This window comes from Aplidium turbinatum, chromosome 6 (assembly GCF_918807975.1).
Source record: "Aplidium turbinatum chromosome 6, kaAplTurb1.1, whole genome shotgun sequence".
NCBI classification, from domain to species: Eukaryota; Metazoa; Chordata; class Ascidiacea; order Aplousobranchia; family Polyclinidae; genus Aplidium; species Aplidium turbinatum.
The window spans coordinates 4,351,621-4,373,522 of NC_137477.1; the positions used below are offsets into that span (position 1 = coordinate 4,351,621).

Genomic DNA, 21,902 nt, shown 5'->3' on the forward strand with positions numbered 1-21,902 from the left:
CACTTCAAATCAAATAATACTCAGATGACGAAACTCCTGATGAAAGCATGAGCAACGTCACTTTGCCCGATGACGTTTCCGATCCAAACGCAAACTGGGAACAAGCCAAGGGATGTTGCAGAAGACCAGGATGTAGGAACAAGCTTCCTAAGGGAGCTCATCTTCGACGAATTCCTCAGCGCGAAAAGGAGCAAAGAGAAAACAGATACTTGGAGAACAAAAAAAAATTAGAGGTCATTCTCCAGTTGTCAGTAATTTTGTCATTGTAATCTAACAAAACCTTTACTCATCATACAAAAAAAAAAAAAACATTGCAGAATCTAGACTTTGAAGAAATCCAGAAATCGAAGTAATAAAAACGACACTTCGAAATTTTTCTATGCTAAAATCACCAATAAATTCTACACTAATAAAAAAAAAAAACGTTCTCTATAATTCAACACAGAAGGATTTTATTGAAAACGAAGATGTAACAAGATTATGTTCTCATATCAACTTTACCATGGCCGTGGAATTTCATCGTTTGTACTTTCAATTTTTGCAGAAGGACATGTTCAATCGGTTTAAACAATGGCTTCCCCCGGGAAGGCATTCTCTACCCAATGCTAAAGACAAAGAAGTCTTAGAATTTGCTCCAGACATTGATGGGGCTTATCATAGTGATTCTTACGTCACAGCCGTGTCGTGCTTCCGCCCTGATGACAGCAGTGAGTCAAACAGCATCGACTCTATGGATAAGCTGGTTCGCAGCGTCAGTAAAAGACCTGTCATAAGTCGCAAGGCCAAACTGATGAAGTTTAGACAGTTTCTCAATCAAACATGTGATCTACATAAAGTAAGTTTGTATTTCATTTACAAAGCAAGTGGCATAATTTGGTTTTAAAATCACGAATTTTTATACCTACCTGATATAAACAGACATAACCCAGCAACAACACTATATTTAACATTATAAAAAAACAATAAGCTAACGTTTTCGGCTAGTCTTGCAGCCCTTTTCAAGCCTATAAGAAAAGGGCTGTATGACTAGCCGAAAACGTTAGCTTATTGTTTTTGTTTTTATAATGTTAAATGTAGTGTTGTTGCTGGGTTATGTCTATTTATGGTTTAAAAAAGTTATCTCTCTACCCAAATTGTACTACCTGATAAAATCTGCATCTGCTAACATGGGTTGCAATCATCATTAAGTTCCTTCCTTTCGTCGAGGCTTGGAAGCAGTGAAGCCGAGTTTTTCTATTGTGATATTTATCTATTGCAGTTTTGTAATCAACTCCTGACCAGTCTACAATATCATTTGTTCAAACTTCACCCAAAGTGTGACCATTGGTCTTACATATTACATTTGTTTTTCCTCCCTGACCAGAAACTGTTGCAGCAGGTGCAGCAGATGTAGGACAATATGCGAGTTCAATCTTGTTACAATCTATAATACGGTATTTCTTCCTTAATCTAGGCCTCTCGCACTGTCGTTTCCAATGATTTGCATCATAAAGTTTAACATTAAGCCTACAGTTTTTTTTTTTTACATCTAAAACTCTCCAACCAAAACAGGAATTGCCAAAACTTAAATCGAATTATTTTTTAGCTTCCTAGATTCGCTTGTTGTCGATTACACGATTCGAAATGGATGAATTGCGGTAAAGGCGAAGACGAAAAGGATTTGGATGAAAAAGAAGCAAAATACATGAAGAACTTTTCCAATCCTCCTTTATCTTGCATTTGCCACCAAAATCCTTCAGTTTCGGTTACGAACGACTCGGCTAGTGCTGCTCATAGGTAAGCAGAAGTGTCGTGCGGTGACCATTTTTTGTGTGCTTTAAACACACACTAGATTTTCAGTTTGCTCAATAGCTGTTGAGATCATATCAAAATAAATATCAAAATAAATAGGTTTGATATAAAGAGTCACTGTGCAAATCTTGAATGTATTTGAAACTTTCTTAAAAAGTGAACACCAAAAATAGACACCGTACGCCACTGTAGACAATGAGTGGCTATAACTGACTTTTAAATTGCATGCAGTGAGACCATGGAGCAAATAGTCAAAAATATTAAGTATCTATATAGCTACTGTAAGGTAAAGTAAGGTATAGCTACTGTAGCATTGCCTAAACGAAAACCAGATAAGCTTAATTTAATCCTGCAGCGCAAGATATCAAATTAGGTTAATGTGTAAGAAAATCACCTGTATTTAAAAACTAGGCTTATGCCTCTCTTCTATTGCAGTTAATCCAATAAAATTTTGCTTCACTATTTTAACTACAAAAGGAAACTAAACTGCTCATTGCAACATAAAGTACTTCAATGGTTTCACGATAAAAACGTCTGTACGTTAACATTATCCTACATAAAATAAGTTTGCACTACCGTGCAATACGTAGCCTACTACTTTTCAATCGATTTCTAAATTTCACAATATCTTTCACTCTGTGATAAAAAAAAAATTATGGACTTGACTTTTCTCACTTGACCTGCTAAGAATCTTTACTCGGCTATAAGATATTTCTCCATTGATTTATTCATTGAAAGCTGTTGGTTGTTTGGAGGGAGTACTGTCGGACACGGGCTTGAAAAGTAGCTAGGCTATGTGCAGTAGTTCGACGTACATTAGAGAGCACACTCGTAGTCGGAGAGCACACTGGTGTCTCTAACTAAGATATTAATGCCATACTTGAAGGTAGCCACGAAGATTGACAACTTTAAATCTTCACAATCAGGCTAAAGTAGCTTGAAACGCGACAAAATTGATTGAATTATTGTTTTCAAAATTATTCTGACTCATATAATAGTGACAGCTTTTTTAAGAAAAAGCTTTAACGGTTTGAATTATTTTATCAGCATTTGCTCGGAATGTCACATTCGTATTGGAACCCAGCAAAAGCCTCAGCCACCTTGCTCACGGTATTTGCTCCCTTTGAAAGCTGTGAGGTGTTACGAAGAAGCATTGAAGGCTCATGCGGATGAGCAGAATCAGAGCTGCAGGGTACGTTTATTATTGTTAGCATTTGATTTTAGTTTAATAACAATTATGCTGTATACATTAACATAACCCAATGATTTCCAGGGTAGAAAAATAGGGCAATACCTTGTTCAAATTGTATTGGAATAATTTGAACAACTACTTTCGTTCACGTGAAATCATAAATAGTTATTTTTGCCAAGTTTTTGTTGAAAATAAATATTTGTTTGACGTACTCACACAACAAAGCTGAAAAAGTTAAACAATGACCCAAACCATACAATCTCCTTAAAGAGTTGTCCACTTGATTTAGGTCAGAGCTCCTTCGGTACACGCGAGTGACAGCGGACTCGAAACGGCTATTGACGTCATAGACAGCGATGACATGAGCGAAATTAACAATGTACAAAATCAAACATTGCTGGACCTCATGGGACTCTCGAAACGACCTGGTACAGTTTCTTCATTTCCTTCACCACTTTTATGATATCATAATGGTCTTTGTTCGCCCGCATTGTTTGTGTGAAGTACTGTATATTATGCAACTGCTTAAGATTTTGTGAGAGAAAAAAACGTTTAAAACATGTTTTTATCCTTCACTTCTTTCAAAAGTTTTGGAAGTCTAAAGCTGTACAGTAGTGTTTGTGGTATCAGAATGGTTTAAACCACATTTCACAATTACGTACAACTTTAATAAAGATATGATAGTAAAATTTAAAATCTTCGTTAATGGAGTTGTTTATTTTCTCTAGGTCCGAGAGTAAAGACATTTGCTGGACACCTGTCTCCAGCTTCAAGCTATGTGTCTCTGAACTCTACATTGCAATCCAGTGGTGTTTGTTGTCATGTCAATAGAGCTAGACGGTTGCCTATTCTACACTTGCAAGGTTTTGGGTAAGTGTAATACTTTAGCGTACCGCACTTAATGCCTTTATAGTGCAATGGCTTGGAGGAGCAAACAACATTGCACGATTGTGATGTCATAAATTACAATCATCCTCCTTCGATTAAAATCGATTAACAGTGAACGTTACCAAGATAAACAAAGGTGACGAGCGTAAAAACAAAGAGAGATGCATCGCTAATGTTTGACTTGTTTTTTGTTTTGTTTTTTCTTGCCACACAAAGAAAGCCTGTCTTGGAAATCTCAAAATCGTCAAAACGTTTGAGGAGTTGGTATTTGATGCAAGGAGTGCCTAATTTCTACAAGCAAAGCATTGGAGGGAGACTTAGGTTAAAAGTTCCAGCCTAAACTTAACACTTCCAATATTGGTTGGCCTGAAACCAGTAACATGGAAGTTCAAGTCAAAATGCGAAAAATTGCGGCTGAGGGGCTGGCTAAAATTAAGCTCTGTATGTAAAATGTTGTAAACACTGCTGCGAGTGTGACGCTTATCAGACCGCAAATCATATCTTCACATACCGTGCCATTTTTTGCCTACAAAGTGAAGCAGGACTTATCCATGTCCTGACTGATAAAGCCAAAAGTTGGATGGTTATCAGGAGATTCTTGGAGAGTAGAAGGTGGAAGCATTCAATACCTGGAGCAGTAAAATGATAAGGAATCCTCTCATCGAAGTCTGTAAAACTCCTAACATTAAACTCAATCCTCTCATCAAAGTCTATCAAACTCCTAACATTAAACTCAATCCTCTCATCATAAGTTCTTATATCAAAGTCTGGAAAATCTTTATTCCATAGGCTCAAATGCAGAAAAAAGTCGGCTGCACAGTGCACAGCCGAGTGGTGACATCCCTGGTTCGACACCGCACAAGAGCATGTGGCTGTGTCTCCGGGAAAATACTTCATGGCATGCTTGAAGGTGGACACGAAAATTAATTTCCTTGTCTTAACATCCACTTTATCTAAATCGTCAACCACCTGGAGTAAGTCTGGATATAATAAACAAATAAACAAAGCACTTTGTTTTCAGATGTGATCCTGCTAGCAAGTTTCCATTTGGTGATGGCTATCAACCTCTGTCCATAACATGGTGGAAGGAACACGACTCAGCATTACGCTTCGTGCAGGAATGTGCTGACGCTTGCGTTCGCTTCCGCGTACTCGTCGCGCGTTCTAGAGAAGAAGCACTGACTGATCATGAAAGAACCTGCAAGGTCGAACAACAAATATAAAACTCTATTCACGCCATTTCAACGAATCGGCTTACGTAACCTGTGATCAATTTCACTTGAAGCCAATTTGAAAACTTTTCTGACTTAATGAAATGAAGAGCCTAAAATGTAGATAGCCTACCAAACTCAGGTTCAGTAAACGTTTCAAAAGTTAAACGTTTGCTGAACATCAGTTAGTATCTACATTTTGGGCTCTTTATTTTTTGCTTAAATTAAACAGTGTTTCAACCATTTTGAACTTAAGTTTTAGAGTTTGTTTTTCTAAATAATGCCGCTGAATCTAATTTTTTTCATGCACATAGACCTCATAATAGACATTCCTCATAGACCATAACGCTGTGACAGTGCATAGGTTGCAGCAGTTGGGAAATGTCGCCTGAGTTGCTCCCTCAACAAGAAGAAAAAAAAGGTGTGTTTATTTATAAACGCTTTTCAGGTATGTGTTCCTCATGATGGGATGGGCTTGGATGTAGATTTAGAGAAGTTCCTTCCGCACGATGATGACGGGATAGAAATGATCGGAGGAACTGTTCTTGGAGTTCGCTACAGCGAAATGCTGCCAGTGGTATGGCGCCCTCAAGTGCGCGAGGACGGGATAACAAACGAACCTCTGCAGATAGGTGAGCGTTTGTTTCCTGTGAAAGAGTGTATCAGCACTTGATGCTAAACTTCCCTTTGTTTAACATATAATCTGCGCAACTAATCGGGTGGGCGACTAATACAGCATGGAGTGGAAAAAAACTTTAAAGGACCTAGCACTTTCATTCATAGAAATTTACAAGGAAAATACAGTAGTTTGAAATTTTCAATTTCCGTGGCTTTATGAAGCCAAGCCACATATGCTAATAACGCAGTGAAGACTTCACCACAAACTTAATCCTGACCCAGCTATGAATGATCATATTGTTTACACAAGATTTCCTAAATTTTTAAAGATTACCACGAGAGCTGGAGGACATTTAATTTGCATTGTCGACTAAAATAAGCACTAATGAAACAAAGTTAAGACACAGTAGTTTTAATGCTTATCAACATAATTAAACATTTTCCTGTTATTCATTCAAACAACTTTTTCATTTTAGAGAAAAGACGCATACGGTTTTACAGACAGCTGATTCAAGCCGTTGTAGAAAGCACTAGGATGTTGATTCTCACCCCTGACATAACCCCTCCAAAATCTAAATCAAAAACTGTCCTATATCAACGATACACGAACGACTTCAGCTCATCGGATACCACTGACACAGAGGCCACTGCGACGTCAGGTCACGTGATAAGGCTCTCTCACTACCGGGCGATGACAAAATCTTTCAACGGACTGCTGAAAGCAGGTTAGTGTCTATGAGTCTCCTAATGGTTGCTTGCATTCATTTGTCCAATGATTTCCAGCAACCACATAACGCAAGTACGTCTCTCGACAAAGAGGTAACCTAAGCTTATGGATATGCATATGTGGCACTTTATGTGTATATTGATTTTTTCTATAATTATTGCCCAAGTAAAGATTCTCTTCACACGTATTTACATCGACTTCTTTCTTTTGCAGTTAACAAAATCAAGAATGAAAAGTTTGTGAAGCCACACGATGTACAGCAAGCGGCCAAAATTGTATTAAACGAAGGAAGTGCAAAGAAATGCCTTGAAATGTGCTCAGGTCAGTAAAGTTTGCATTTCTAGGTCAGGTCCAGGGTTTCTTCTGATACGAAGCAAGTCGGATTTTGAACAAAAATTACAGTTTTGTGATCGAAACGTGGTCAAATGCTTAAAATAAGCTGATTGTAAATCGCTAAGCTACACACGCTGGAAAATTTTCAAAGTGGTGCGTTTTTGAGATAATTCTTCCGTGAAAAAGGCAAGTTGAGGAGGAAAGCAGCAAGGTGGGCTTGACAAGAGAGGACGCGTTAGACAGATCGATGTGGAGGCAAGGTGTGAAGGCGATTGCGGCACTTGGATGTGAATCCGACCACCCTCGGTAACGGGGACATCACCGAATTAAAACTGGGCCACTATACTTACTCTTCTGTTATGTTTGTATAATTTTTTTTATTACACTTTAAAAACAAATTTGCAAATTTTGTCTGACAGCTTTTGAACTTTCGGAAGACAATCGTGTCGCGGCTTCCATTGTCGACGCCATAACAGGATACATGAAAGTAAGTATCACAACAGTTCAATCGTTTTCGTACAAAGATAAGAATTCAATTGACTGCGAAAAACAGCAACAGTTCAGAGCTCTGTGACATAATTTAGAGGTGCGATGCTAATGAGCCAGTATCGCACCCAAAAAAATTGCGGTCTGTTCAGTATTCAGGAAAATATATTTCTGTCAATGCAATCTAAACGCACATATAACTAAAATTTATTAGAAAAACTATTTCTATAGATTAAAAGCACAAAGTATGAACGAATGCATAATAAATGAGAATAAATGAAGTAATATGCAATCTTCTTCAACAAATTAATCATGTTTGATCATCTTTGGCCTCCCATGTGAACTTCCTTCATTTTACTCCTTTTTTGCTAGTACTTTTGGCATGCTTTTTATTTCGGTAGTTTGCTAGATATTGTCAAAATATTTCATTTTTGTCGTCTTTTCGTTCGTTTGCCTTGTACGATCTCAGTCAACATTGAATTTGCCAACCAGTTGCCACTTGCTATAATGCTATATGTCCGAAATATCTTCATTTTCTGAGGTTAATATTGTTAATGTGTAATGCCATTCTGGTAAAGTTAATGACAATGATTATTCCGTCACACACCAACTAACAGTAGCGTTGACAAGAGATGTTTTTAGACTTGGACCTGGGATTATTTTAGGGGCCAGTATCCTTTCTAAGGGCTTGGGAACTTGAATAAATTACCGCATTTCTTCAAATATAATACGTTTGTTCTTAAAAGTCTCTTGGTTTGGGAATCGAAGGTCTCATTGGTAGCCTACCGGACCCAAACCCAATATATACTCTCAACGACCCTGCCAACTGACATAGCCTACAACTTCTGTTACAGGGTAAAATGTGTGGAGCTGTAGAAGATTGTCGGGAGGTATTGAGCTTTCCTTGGGACATCCCCGTCAACCAACAACAAGTAACAGGAAGATTTCTATCGGGACTTGTTGATAGATTGGTAAGGCGTTCGACACCAAAATTGCATTCGATAGGTAAAAGCATAGACCTTCGGTCCTAGTGCCTCAAAACGACAAAAAGTTGCTATTTTTACATGATGTTAACCACTATAGCAACGTTTCAAGTCATTGAAATGATGTAAAACGGGGAACGATGTAAAACGTCTTTTACATGGAGAGAGGTTTTTTTATCAATGTTTTTTTATGTCAGAATTCCAACAGATTGCTGATTACTTTTGTCTTGCACTGTTGTGTGTTGATATGAACTCCATAAGCTACAATGCAAACAGTTCAGACAAATATTCCTTGCTGATTGACGGAGTAACTGTGGGAATCTTTATTGTTAAAATGAAAAAAAAAAACTCTTTAGAACCTTAAACTGAGACAAGCCCTATCAACGAGATTGACCACAGAGTGAAGTTCAGTTTGTTTTTATTTCTGATCATCACAACAAAAACAAAATAGGCCTATATGCCAAACATAGCAGAAGTCCAGAAAAAGGTAGAAGTTATTTACTTAGGTTCCCGTCTACAATCTAAAAATATACTCTATATATTTTATAATCATCGAATAAGCCTAAATGCGGTGAAAAGTCGATACTGGTAGATGTTTACCCTTATGAAGACAAATATACCACACAGAAGCAATCAGCTAGAGTCTCAAAAATTCTTAGTTTGAGAGTATATATTTTGTCTACGTAAGCTGCATTCAAATGACAACCTTCTGACAAACCAACAAATGGTGAAACGGGCTGTTAAGGTTACTTTGATTATAACGATTTGAATACTTTGGCTCTGCTTAGAATTGCGCTTGACAATGAGCCCTGTTTAATGATATTATTACCGTTTATTGTATAAGCTACTGTATGTATCGGTGTATTTCTTTCAACATCTTTAACTTAACTCATAGAGGGAAGAAGACGAAGATCGCTATATAGAAGAAGTGTCGACAGATGACGCTCTTGAGACGATCATTGAATCTTACATTGGAGAAGCAATATTCAAAGCAACCACCCAGCTCCATATACAGCAGGCGGTCATACAAGCTTACAAAGTCAAACAATATCTGGCTTATTTAAACTGCATTACAAAGTAATTAAAATAACATACAGGGCTATAGTTGAGAAGTTGAGCAAAGCAAACTTATACTAAAGAAGAAAAATTTTATACAGATTTTTTTAAAGATTAACAATAGCATGTTTTATATTAACGTGGTGTCTTAAGCAAACACTTTTTTTCAGAATATTGAAAAGTTTCTGTTTTCGGGAAGATTGTTGTTAGTAACAGTAGCATGTTGTCACAGTAGCAGTTGTAGTAGATGTATGTTTTTGTTTTTACTTTCGTACTCATCCAATGAACGTCGCAACTACTGCTAGAAACCACTTTTATTATAATTTATTAAACAATGAAATATAGGTCTCCCGCAATCCGGATAAGAAATCATTTGTGCTGCTTATCGCATAAGTTAATTTGGCAGCTGGACAAGTCAGCTGACGCTTTAGCTGCGTCGGCTTGTCTCCTTTTTCTTTCATTCTTTACGTGGCATACGCCGATTCCCTGAAGACATTAACTTAGTGAGTAGATCAGTTCATTTTTACGCTGATCAAACATCTACAAACCTTGAATCTATGTAAAATAGAGCAATATTGCTAACTAAATTGTTTCAGGACCTCTGCTTGAAGTTAATACACATTTCGGGAATAAAATGATACGTTTCGTGATATGTCATTGATCTTAGAAGACGATAATAATTGATTAGCATCCAAAGAAGACTCCCTAGTCCAACGTAATAGACCGAACAGGGCTAGGGAGTCTTCTTTGGAATTATTTCAAGTAACATGTACTACGATAGTTGTTAGGGATTTTAAATCAACCTGCTAGCTATAACCTAGGGATTGTAGAAGATGATACCCACTTGACTATTACATTTCATTGTTTACAAACTTGTAGTAATTGTAGACTTACAGACTCCAACGTTGATACAATGCACTGGTCACAGCAATTGGATGGTGTTGATTGAATGGTTAGCCTACTTTACATACAAAACAAAACTCTACTTTTACTATTCGTAGTAAACTGGTAACTTTTGCTTCTACTCAGAATGTGTGTAGCAAAGCTTGTACGTTATGGAAGTGTGGTTGAATTTGCACTAAACAACACCAAGAAAGTAGTCAAGAGTTGCTTGGAAGCTGTTGAAACGAAAGTAAAAGATGGAGAATTCAACGAAGGATGGTGGAAAAATACAGAAAAAATAGGTGCGGTAATATTTTAGTCAAACCATTGTGGTTACATTAACAAAGTCGTTGCAGTGTTATCGTACCAGCAGGGTCGTATCAGCAACTCATGATAAAAGTATTCCATGTGTCTATTTTCACTTAGCCTATATCTGGATGAGATGAGCCTATATGGATGAGCAATATGCAATAACTTGCGACCCGACTGCCAACATCAACCAATTTTGATTACACAGGCCCTGAATTAATCCTCATGTTGAGGATGTGGTCTGTCTGCCTGTAGCTTTTAAATTGCTTCTTGTCGAAAAGTGTTATAACTACGGTATATATTCCAAATAAAGTCTTGAACTTGCAACAGAAACATCTCAGTTTGCTCGTTTTTATTTTTAACCATCACAGTCGAAACTACATTTATAATAATTGATGGTGCAAAGCACTCGGTTAAAAAGTAGGAACGACTAATGAAACAACAATGGGACTATTGTGTTTGAACAATCGGTTGTAATGATTCATAAGAATTACGCTTTTTTAGATCCTCGACGTCAGGAGCGTCACGTGCATTCGCTCTTGCACAACGGAAGAGACGACAGCAACTCGACGTTGGATGACGTCATAATCGGATTCGAGAGGCTTCGGCGCTACGTGCGCTACGACCTCCAGTTGGCACAGCAAGAAGTCCTCGCCATCGCGGCACTGGCCGACAATGAAGCGATGAAGCTTTTTCACGGAGTCAGCGAAGACGAGATACCTGAACGCAAGCCGTTAGCAGCGTACGACGCTTGGACGGAATCCGAAGTTATTCTAAGGGAGAATAGGCGTTTGAACTCTTGTGAAAAGTTAAGTAAAGAGGCCCGAGAGAAGGAGAAATCTGAATCGGAAAAAGAAGCGTCGGAAGGCGTAGAAACGTCTGACGCAGGAGTTACAGAAATTTCTGCTGGATCTTCGGACGCTTCCCAACTTATCAGAGTGCATTGCCCAGCGGGTACGTCTCAAAACAGTTTATCGTCGCGAAGTCAAAACACTGACAACAGTTCTAGACGCTTGAGGCACAGGGCGGATGAATCTGCACAATCTACCACGGAAGACAGTTCCCGTCCTCGTTCCCGCCCGCCACCCACGCCTATCCATTATGATTCAGAAACATCCGATTCTCACAGAAATACCAGAATGACAAACTTACCTAATCAAGATGCCGGTAAACCCACCATTTTAAAGAGACACTTCCAAGACACATCGGCATTTGACAAAGCAATAGAATCGACTGCTACTTACGAAAATAGCGGTCGGCGGCGTCTCAATCAAGCGGAGAGCGAAATCTTTCCAACCAAAATGATGCTGAAAGATGGTTTCATGCATAAAGATCCTACTGCACAGCCTAGGAGTATTGCATTGAAAAAAGACCCAGGGTACCTCAGTGATAATGCCCCACCTCGTCGTGAAGAGGAGCTTCGTCGTGTAACAAAAGATGACAAGATTCTGGAAACGTTAGTTATACGTGACAAAGATTTGAAGGTGATTTAAACAGTTTTTTTTTTTTTTTTATTCAGAGTCTACTTTATCTTTCAGTGCAGTGTATTTTTAATTTTTATCTGTTTGCTAAAGAATAAACACAGCCGCTTCATGTTTTATTCCGACCATTCAAGCAAACAAATGTCCATACCATCTTACTTCATTCACCCTTGCAAGTTGATCTATAGTAGTGGTTTTAAACTGGGCGGCGCGCCCCTCTTGGAGGGCGTGAAGACTTTGCAAGGAGGGCACAAAGATGGTAGGTATTGTTCGGTAACAACTGCTGTTTGTGACGTTATTATTATTTTTTTGTGAAAGTGGCTTTTCTGCACTTACAAGTGTAAACAACTGTGGCCCTGAGATACGATGGGCGTCGTCTTTCCCTACGCCACAAATTATACCGCTGGCTTCAAGAAAGCAGCTACTTCCTTTTTATTAATGTGAGGAAAAGTAGATTGCGAATCCACTTAATCTTTCGATTCATGTATAATGAAAAATAAACTTTGTTGTAAGACCCAGAACATGCAAAGTTATGTAGTCTGACTTTGATTTATAACTTAACAAGGAAAAGGGAGCACAAAGTTTTACAAGGTAGGCTACTGCAAGGGGGCACAGACAAAAAAGTTTAAGTACCCCTAATCTATAATAAGCTATCCCTCGTCTTCAGCATATCCACCAATTCTTTTGTCTTTTTTCAATCTTCTCTTTTCTCCACACATTGCACTCAACTTTCAAAAACTTTTCTTTTCATTTTTACAATAATTTCTGCCATACAACATTTTCTCATATTCCCTGAACTTTGCCCAACCCAACCTTGCCCTTCTTGTCACAGCTGCTTTGCATCCATCGTTTTATTTATCAGATCACGCAAATAACAGAGATATATGACACCAACAGTTTTTGTGGAGCAAAAAATGTTCAAAATGTAATAAGGTGTTGAAAAGTGATACAAAAACTAAATGAAAGAGTCAATTTAATGCAAAATTGCCCACAGCATTTCCAAAATTTCAATTTATATCAACATCCTCGATTGCAGTCATTTTCTTTCAGCTCTTTCAAATTTTATTGGTAATTATCTACAAATTCCTACAATTTCCGTAACAAAATTATTTACTTTGAAAACTCACATGGAAAATCACAATGTAAACAATTATTATTTATAATTATCGTTTTAACAATTTGAATATTGTAAACTTGTAAAGGTTCTCCAATAGATCCGCTTCTAATTTTGCAAACGGTTAAATTTCAGATTTCCCAAATCGTAACTCGCGAGTCTCCAAGCCTGGACCGACCAGGGGTTAAGAAGGATTCCGACGCCAGATCTTTGCAACCGAGCGCCGAACCACCTCCATTATCGAACGATTCATCCGGAAACAATTCTCCCATCTTCATTGAAGAGCTTCCTTTACTAAACACGCCCTGCCCCGATGACGATCAACAAGGCGGTGTTTCCAGTGATGATGTAACGAGCTCTGACGCCATCCATAGTAGTGATGCAGAAAGCTCTGACATCACGCATGATGATGACGCAGTCAGTCATGACGCCATCAGCTTTGTGACGTGCTTATCGGGTGGGAATTCGTATTGCGGGTCAGAAGATTTGTCATCTGCACTGATTTCAAGTGAAGAGACTAACCCGCCGGCGAGCAGTTCATCGCAAGACAATGAAGCCCTCCGCGACTGTGGCTCGATACCGTCGTCTGAAAGCAAAGAAACAAACAAAGATTCCAACCATTCCGAAACAGAAGAGCCAACTACAACAGACTATTTTCAACAAATGAGATCAGAAGCGAATTTTATAAACACAGATCACTTGGATATGGAAAAAGAATTCTTGTCAGCAGCTGCAGCAGATGAGGACCGCGATCACTTAGAAAAAAAACCAATGAAAACCACTAGTGTAACTGTACTCTTTTCTGCGTCTAACACAGAGATTCCAGATTTAAACACATTACAGAAAGAAGTTGAACCAAAAATTACACACAAACAAAACCAATTTGTTCCTGTCACTCGGACTATTTCTGTGGCTTGCTCTTTGAAGTCCACTTCATCGGATTCAAGCTTCTTCCTGTCTTCTGACGAGAAAACTAACTCTTCATCGGTTAGCCTCCCAGATTTGAGACACAAAGCTTCTATGGAAGTTCAGTTCAATACGTCACTTCAGTCTGTAGAACATGGCAAAGCGCTGCGGCCTTCAACAGGGGTTGTTCCATATCGAAAAACAGTTCGAACCAGCAAACCGACCGAGGACAGGTTAAAGAAACGTAATCTGAAACGAAAGTACGCGCATGTCCATCGCTTTGGAAGCGTGTTTGGTCAACTGATGTCCACAGAGGTAAGATGTAGCGTTTTACCACAACACGGTCACTGCAAATACAACTACCGCAAATTCTTCGTAGTAACAATACTTTATAATATATACAGCACTGTACAATATACAGTATTACAATACAGTGTAGTGATAAGTGATAATACTGCCACAAAACGAGTAGCCTACGCAATGCTAAGTAGATTAATGAAAGCTTAGACACTTTTCAATTAAATGTAAATGAATCTTAATTAAGTAGCCTACTCTATGAAATCTATTAATTTATATCTCTTTTGTCTTAAAACTCACAATAGGTAAATTTGAGTCAAAAATGCCTACAAGCACAGATTGCTAAACTGACCAAGTTGTTGGAAGGTTGCGATAAATCGCAACTATTTTAACGTCCGGTAATAGCCAGTAGTAAAGAATCGATTCGGCTCTTACTGAGATCACGATTAGGCCAATTGTTGATGTTTGTAGGCTATGTTTGTAAAGTTTACATCATTGTATGTTTGTAAAATTTATAACATCGTGTGTATAGAATCCACATCTTTGTATTTTTGTAGAATTTACCAACAGAAGGACACACCAAAAAAGTTCTACAATCAAAAAAAGGCAAAAACATGCTGGAAGAAGTCTTCGGGAAACCTATGTCTGCGTAAGTGACGGCACAATTGTCCTGCTTTTGTCCTAATATTCCTAACATGGGGCAATATCTCCACAGGCAATAACTCTTGTGCACTTTACTTTCCTCAGAAAGGAGCAGATGAATGCATATCATCATAACATACGAACACTCATTCGGAACCAAAACGGTCAGATATTTCCCTTCTGGATGTCTCAAGCAATGCAAATCGTACTTTTTCTTATTTGCAGTAAGTTATTTTCTCTTCACTTTTGTAGCAAAAAGTAGATTCACTGGGTATAACCAAGAAGGTAGGCTATAAACTCCCCGTGTGGCAATTTTACATTTGTGGCACGTAAAGTATGCTCTCAATATAAATAGGTTTCATAATGTTTAACTGTGATATGAATTATTTATATCATAAAAATAGTTTTCAATAATCGATGTTTAGTCGGTTCTGCCGGTTGGACTCTCTTCCTTGCATTCTACAATGAATCAATCGACGACACCATTCTCTACTGGGCTGTGCCGATAGCGATTGTGACGTTTGGATTCATCATAGAACCATTGAAATGTCTGGCTATCGCGTGGATACTTTTCTTGCGCAGGTGAGTTGAAAATGAAAAAAGAAAAATGTGTCACGATGTGGGTATCGCAGTTTGGACGTTCAGGGTTAATGTCTTTTTTCTACTTCCTCGAACTGGCGAGTCTACAGTATAGGCCTGAACCCAGCAATTTTGTTTGGATCCATTGTTAATTCTTAAATGGGTGCACAACTGCACACCGTGATACATATTCGACTGTATAAAATCTTAAAAGAGCACTTAAATAAGAGATTATCAAAATTTTTCTGCGAAGAAATTCATTCTCACACGAGTCAGTTCAATCATATATAGCTAAATATCGATTTCGATCAGCTAGAAACTAGATCATCTTCAGTTAAGCTTATTCAAATAGAATGAAGATACCTGTCAGAAGATACTTCATTTTCAAATTTTTTCTTGTTCATTATTTGAATAAAGAATTTAATGATAAAGCGACGTTTGTGAATCTCGTCCTAATAAAACTAAATCCACCAATTTACAGAGGTAGGCTATAATACTGTCTTCTAAAGTATAAATGACGACGATGACACATCTGAAAGTGTTTGCTTCTACATTGAAACGTTCTTTAGAGAGTAGGCTACTCGCTAAACAAAAGCTAAGCTGTTAGCCTTAATTGATTCTTCTTAGTTTTAGACTGTCCTTTAAAGCGCACTCCTTGCAGCGACTGAGCTTTATTTCGGCTCCAGTGATTTCCTGTACAGCACTTTCATTGTTTCAAATAACACAATTTGATTTGCGATTTGAGGCCGGTGTGTTCAAGACAAATGGCTTTTAACAAAATCAATCAATTCAAATCAGACTCTCATTGGCATTAAAATGTTGTTTCGAATTCCTTTTCTTTTAGAAAAAGACCAGCGTTTTACAACAGCCCACTTTTCATCAAATCCAATCCTGCTGTTATGATTCGAAGCTCAGCGATGCGCCCCAAGAAATGTGGATACATCAATCGCAAAGATATGAGCTTCTATGAGAAAGTGGGGCTCCCAGCAGAAGACTACGAAGAAGGCTTGTACCGACAATATTGTGAAAACAGGTCGAGACCCGACTGCCAACGACACCAACGTCGGAGGTTGCCCGCTCTCGGAGAAAGCGACATCACTTTGGACTTCGAGAAGATTCCAACCTTTGCTGAAATCGAAGAAGCGAAATTTACGCCTTACGTTCCGAAGACATCGAGTACTATTGTGCCTGCTGATGACTTGCCCCAGGAAGCGGAAACCGGGTTCAGACGCGGTGCTCTCGATATCGGAGCCACAGAATCGAAAGCGGGTTTTCGCAGAGAGGCTATAGATAGGGGCGGTAGTCGAGACGTGAAAAAAGATTCCGCTTCGGCGCCTCTTAAAACGAACATGCCTAAACGGTCGAGTTCTGACCCCAATGGCACTCTGAGCGCAAGAATCGTTTGGTGTAACTTTGCCACATCCGATGAAGGAAAACCTACATCAACAACAGACAACGAATAGCTGCAGGATGACGTTTTGTGGCTCGCCTTTCATAATACACTGCAATTATTGCTCCACTTTTGAGTGTACTTTTCTACTTGGTGTCTACATCTTTTTACAGACTGCAAAAAGCGGATGTTATTACATTCAGTTTATTGTCACGACAAACCTTAAAGCACCGTAAATATTATTGAAATTCATGTCATTAAGCTTAACAGTGGATGACGGAATAGACACATTGAGATAAGTGGCGTGCGGTATGTAAACGCGCAGGTAATCTACTTCTGCTTGAGATTGCTGATGTCAGCATCGACGCTTGCTTTCTTTTCGAGTTTCTTTTCGCATTCGACCAAGAACTCAACGCCATCGATCACCATCTGAACGAGCTCGACTTCGGAGAATCCGATACGATCGGCGTTGGAAATGTCGAAAGTACCATCGTTGGAGGCCGTGTCGACGCCACCTGTTGATCAACGTTTGATTAACTTCCTTGGCAACCACGGATAATGGATTAAAAAAAACGACAACCATTGTAAGATGAAGGATGTTCAACAACCAACTTTCCTCACTGGTTGAACAGATTTTGTTAAAAATTACTGCAACATCTAAATTACTGCAACTGCATACATGAAAACATTGATATAGCTCGGGTTTCCAAACATTGGTTTTGGAGAGCAGTCCTGAAATGCGTTGCTCAAGCGCACACCCCGAGAGTCGAACCAGCGCCGCGTGATCTTGAGTCAAACGCGTAACCACTGAGGTCTGCGATCCCCAGATGACAACGTGTGGTCCCCACACTGTGAGGCGTCATTGCTACGCGCCCTGTACGTTGTTACAATGTTACATAGGGTGGAAAGTCAACTTGGCACCTTTTTACGAAGCTAGCCTACATTACTGACTCGCTGTGACAAAAATATTTTATTCAATCCTGGAAGGCCGGTAGCTTAGTGATTAGATTAGTCCGTTTGCCTCTGAATCGTTAGGCATGGGTTTGATACCCTGTCGGGTCAGACCAAAGACTTTTTAAAAATGGTACTGAATCTACTGTCTGCTTGGCACTGAGCAAGGGATGGATTCGGGTAATAATGTACTCAGTTGCGCCTCTATACGGCTGCATTGACACTGTCTGCTTTGTAAAGCGCTGAGGAGCAACGTGTTCTGCGATGGATACAGCGCTATAGAAACAAGCATTAGTATTATTATTAAGGCTAGCAAGACCTGACTGAAAACTACTAGACAGTGATTAGTAACTAGAACATTAACATTTGGCAAACCAACAGTGGCCTGAAAATCACAGCGCAAATTAACATCGAATATTGTAAAAATATTTTTGTAATGGCCCTGACAGCGTGCCAGCACAGACAGATGACTGGCATAGCGTAAGCTACGGGCAAAACAAGAAAGCTTACCGGTTCCACGTTTTTGGAGTCGCAGTTTCTTGAGTATCTCCTCAAACTTGGGGTGTTTGGAAACAAGTGGGATCTTGACATGGACGCCAGCTCTCACTCCCGTTCCAAGATTGCTGGGGCAAGTCAGGACGTATCCAAGATGCGGATTCCACATGTACTCGTAGCCAGCCTCTTTCATGAATTTTTCGATCTGTGACAAAATTGGAGTGAACAGTTTTATTAAGTGATTTGACTCTCAATTAGAATAAAAAAATGTTACTCGCAAAAACAATACTTTTGGTGAATTAAGCCCCATCAAAATCTCCTTACCTGTCCAAGGCCGTTGCACCATCTTGTGAAGACCTCATTGATGTTGCCTCCTTTTTGCATAGCAATCACACGCAAGTGATCTTCCTCGTTGACCCACACCAAGAAATTCTTCTTGTCGTTGTGCCTGGCAAAAAACGCATTTTAAAGTGTGCTGCTCATATGAGGTAGGTTGGTTTGAACAAACCTTTCCTGCTTGAAACTGTGATTGATTTATTCCAATTGGTAAGAACACCAATTTAATGCAAGTGTTCGTGTTTGGGTAAAGATATAACACCAGACTCACCAGATTCCGCGCGCATCAGGCCAATCACGTGCCATTCCAGATGCGAGAAGAAGAGGAGAGACGGGTTTATCAAAGAGGAAATGGTCAGCAATCAGCTGCTCTTGGTGTTCGTTGGTCATTCCTTTCAACGGATAGTATTTTCCTTTCAATTCTCCACTAAGCTTGGCCAAAGCTGAGCAAATATAACACAGTCAGTGATGAAACTCTAGCCATAAAGGTTGTGCTGTGCAAGTCTATGGCAGGTGCTGCTTTTAAACAAACGGTTTATAAACATGACGTTGACTTTGGCTTCCAGTGAACATGGTGGCAAGCAAAGTTTGTACACATTTTAAATAGTAAAGGGATATTACGAAAATAATGTAGATCCAGCGATAATGTGGCAAACGTCACAATATAGTGCCCAGGTCTTTGTGAGAGACAATAACCTCATTATGTCACAAGCTACGAACACATTTATTCAAATGCTTGAACTTCCAAGCTTCAAAGAAATTTGTTGGTTCCGGAGTAAACTATTATTGATTTCGAAGCTAAACATCTACGTCAGCAAACAATTGCGCCTTCAAAACAACCCATCGACCTCTACAATCTGAGATTGGATGAATAAATCTAACCAGATGTTTTTCTATCGATTAAAATATCATTATCATGTTCCTTCCTTGCAATGAGGGATGGAAGCAATGCGCCATTGTTTACGATGATGAGTTTCGTAATTCAGTTTTGTTCATTTAGAGATGTTTGATTTGATGATGATGATTTAAAAATATCATCAGAACATTAAAAGTCAATAAAAGAACATTAAAAGTTAATTTTTTTATTATCTAATGCTTGCCTGCCTACACCAAAATACTACTGGAGAGCCTCCTGTCGAGTTCTGTCTGCCAGAAAATATGTATTCACACAATATCCTTCTCTCCATGCCCTACCAGCCGTCTCATCCAAATTTAATATTCACTGCTACCCAGCTGTTGTCATGCTTACCATCGCAAGCGATTTTCTCAATCTTTCGTCTTTCTGCGCGATTGCAATGAGGAGGAAGACAGATTCCGCGGATGCTGCGTCCAGTTCGGACTCTGGAGGAGAGGACGTATTTTGGGTCCATGTTGGTGCCGCCCTGTATATGGAACGAAGTTAAGTTGTAACAGGTCTATACGTCATAAAATGAAAACATAACTTTAGCAAAACCTGTCACTTGATGTAAATTTAATGAAGTACAATCTTGGAAATTTCTTCGGTGTACGGCTTAGCATTGAATACCAGTGATGACTGCGCTTGTATGTAGTTTAAAATCTTATCAGAAATAATAATTATCTATCAGTAACCAGTATCTCTTACAAGAATGAGAAGTAAATTATTTGAACTTGTCGTATAAGAGACAGTTTAACTTTCATGATTGAATATTGATCAGACCGTGCTAAAATAGTTGCTAATTGTCTTAAACATCGAAGCAGTTTTCCATCAGTCGTTTGTCACAGCTGTTTTAAAAACAGATTGATGACCCTTTAAAACTCAAATCCTTGCCGACAACGAAACAAAATACAAACCCTCAGAAATTAAAAATTGATAGATACAAAATGGTCGAAACAAAAGCTACCTTGAGATGGCTCGGATCAACATCAGTTTTATGCATGTCGGTCTTTTTGTAACCGTTGTGGCGGTCCTGGATCACTGGATCAAAGAGATCCGCAAAGACCTCATAACTCTCCTCATCACCGGCAACACAACCAACGGTCATGATGAATGGATGACCTAAAGTAGAAACCTCACATTTAGTCGATGGATGGTTGAACACTTTCTTGATTTTCTCGTGCCGAGGCTCGAACTTCGGCCGAGTGGATTTCTGCACAGCGCGTTTGAATTGAACACACAATTCCAACTATTGAAAATCTTTAAAATGCTTCGGGATTGTTCTGTATTACTAATACTGTACGCAAGCTGTTTAGAAATTGGCCTTTCACTTCAAGACACCTTGTAATCGCCAAAGCATCAGAATTGACAAACGGAGATTCTGCATCGCCACCTAGCTCTAACCAACTACGCCTATGTTAAATTAAATGTTTCTTAAAGTGTAAATTGAACGTTCTTTTTCATCCTAATGCTGCGGTTTCGCTGTGATATTAGAGGTTTTTCCAATCCTTTGGAACATAGTTCCATTATCACGAAGTTAAAGGAGGGTGCACGTTAAAATGTTACCAAAAATCACTACAATCTTTAACACAGTTCTGGTTTAAAACATTTTTTGCAAGTTTACTGCTGAGAGCAATTGCACTTCATGAATTCATTTGGGAATTGCTAATGTTTGTCACAATTCGAATTGGTTGTAACTCGCTGCACCGCTTGCTAATTGTATTCGGTACAACATGTCAAAGCTTACAAGCTCCATAATATGATCTTTGACTGCAATTACTCAGTAAATGACTAACAGTAGATATTGCCGCCTAAAAGTGAGAAAATATTATCAGCTTAAACAAATGGCTATGGAATTATGATTCTATAAACTGTGTGCACACCAAACGTTAGCCATTTTATTATTCAAAATGCGGTCACTCCAATATAATGTCGTCTCCCTCGCACATTTTGTCGACTTCTTTGACGAATGGTGAATTGCAAAGCAATTTGTTACTTTTAGAAATTGTTTATTTTAAACAACTTTCTCACCTGGATTGTCCACACCAGTCTGGATAGCATTATCTAATGTAAATCCATTCGGGGTCACTTTATCACGAAGCTTAGCGAAGATATCTTTGCTTAAAACCTTTGCCATGTGATTATTATGCTCACTAAAATCTGGATAGTCCTCATCTGCGGTATATTTGGACCTGGGAGACTTTCCATTTCCGGCCATGTTTGTAATTTTTTGTTTAGTAAGGGTTTTGTAGCTAGAAAGTAATGCTAAACTGCTTAACCTAAGCGTACCTAACCTTGAAAAAGAAAATAACATCTTATTGCAAGAACTTGCAACAAAAT

General features: G+C 38.8%; 2 protein-coding genes across 2 annotated transcripts in view; one reads left to right on the top strand and one right to left on the bottom strand.

Annotated features, from left to right (window-relative positions):
• The window catches only part of LOC145771814 (uncharacterized), a 42,295-nt gene extending 24,911 nt beyond the window's left edge, over positions 1-17,384 (top strand). Inside the window, exons 25-44 of the mRNA XM_082583547.1 lie at positions 25-233; positions 545-835; positions 1,586-1,776; positions 2,839-2,983; positions 3,273-3,411; positions 3,712-3,853; positions 4,893-5,076; positions 5,531-5,714; positions 6,177-6,425; positions 6,641-6,748; positions 7,180-7,247; positions 8,101-8,217; positions 9,125-9,306; positions 10,315-10,469; positions 10,981-11,960; positions 13,207-14,292; positions 14,832-14,923; positions 15,022-15,140; positions 15,342-15,498; positions 16,340-17,384. Of these exons, the coding sequence (XP_082439673.1) occupies positions 25-233; positions 545-835; positions 1,586-1,776; positions 2,839-2,983; positions 3,273-3,411; positions 3,712-3,853; positions 4,893-5,076; positions 5,531-5,714; positions 6,177-6,425; positions 6,641-6,748; positions 7,180-7,247; positions 8,101-8,217; positions 9,125-9,306; positions 10,315-10,469; positions 10,981-11,960; positions 13,207-14,292; positions 14,832-14,923; positions 15,022-15,140; positions 15,342-15,498; positions 16,340-16,958 (5,417 nt within the window). The 3' untranslated portion in view covers positions 16,959-17,384. The remainder of the gene's footprint in view (positions 1-24; positions 234-544; positions 836-1,585; positions 1,777-2,838; positions 2,984-3,272; positions 3,412-3,711; positions 3,854-4,892; positions 5,077-5,530; positions 5,715-6,176; positions 6,426-6,640; positions 6,749-7,179; positions 7,248-8,100; positions 8,218-9,124; positions 9,307-10,314; positions 10,470-10,980; positions 11,961-13,206; positions 14,293-14,831; positions 14,924-15,021; positions 15,141-15,341; positions 15,499-16,339) is intronic.
• On the bottom strand, positions 17,074-21,873 carry LOC145771720 (creatine kinase B-type-like). Its single transcript, XM_082583450.1, has 7 exons — positions 21,594-21,873; positions 20,530-20,684; positions 19,917-20,049; positions 18,939-19,110; positions 18,656-18,779; positions 18,347-18,536; positions 17,074-17,400 (listed from the first exon to the last, which is right to left on the bottom strand). Exons 1-7 carry the CDS (start codon positions 21,778-21,780, stop codon positions 17,216-17,218), a joined length of 1,146 nt encoding a protein of 381 aa, XP_082439576.1. The 5' UTR covers positions 21,781-21,873; the 3' UTR covers positions 17,074-17,215.
• Positions 21,874-21,902: the final 29 nt, after the last annotated feature.

Coding starts and splice junctions, on each gene's coding strand:
- LOC145771720 (XM_082583450.1), bottom strand. CDS start 21,780: ATGGCCGGAAATGGAAAGTCTCCCAGGTCCAAATATACCGCAGATGAG. Junction 19,111..19,916: donor TGAGAAAATCGCTTGCGATG/GTAAGCATGACA, acceptor ATATTTGCTCAG/CTTTGGCCAAGCTTAGTGGA. Junction 17,401..18,346: donor ACTCCAAAAACGTGGAACCG/GTAAGCTTTCTT, acceptor GTTGATCAACAG/GTGGCGTCGACACGGCCTCC.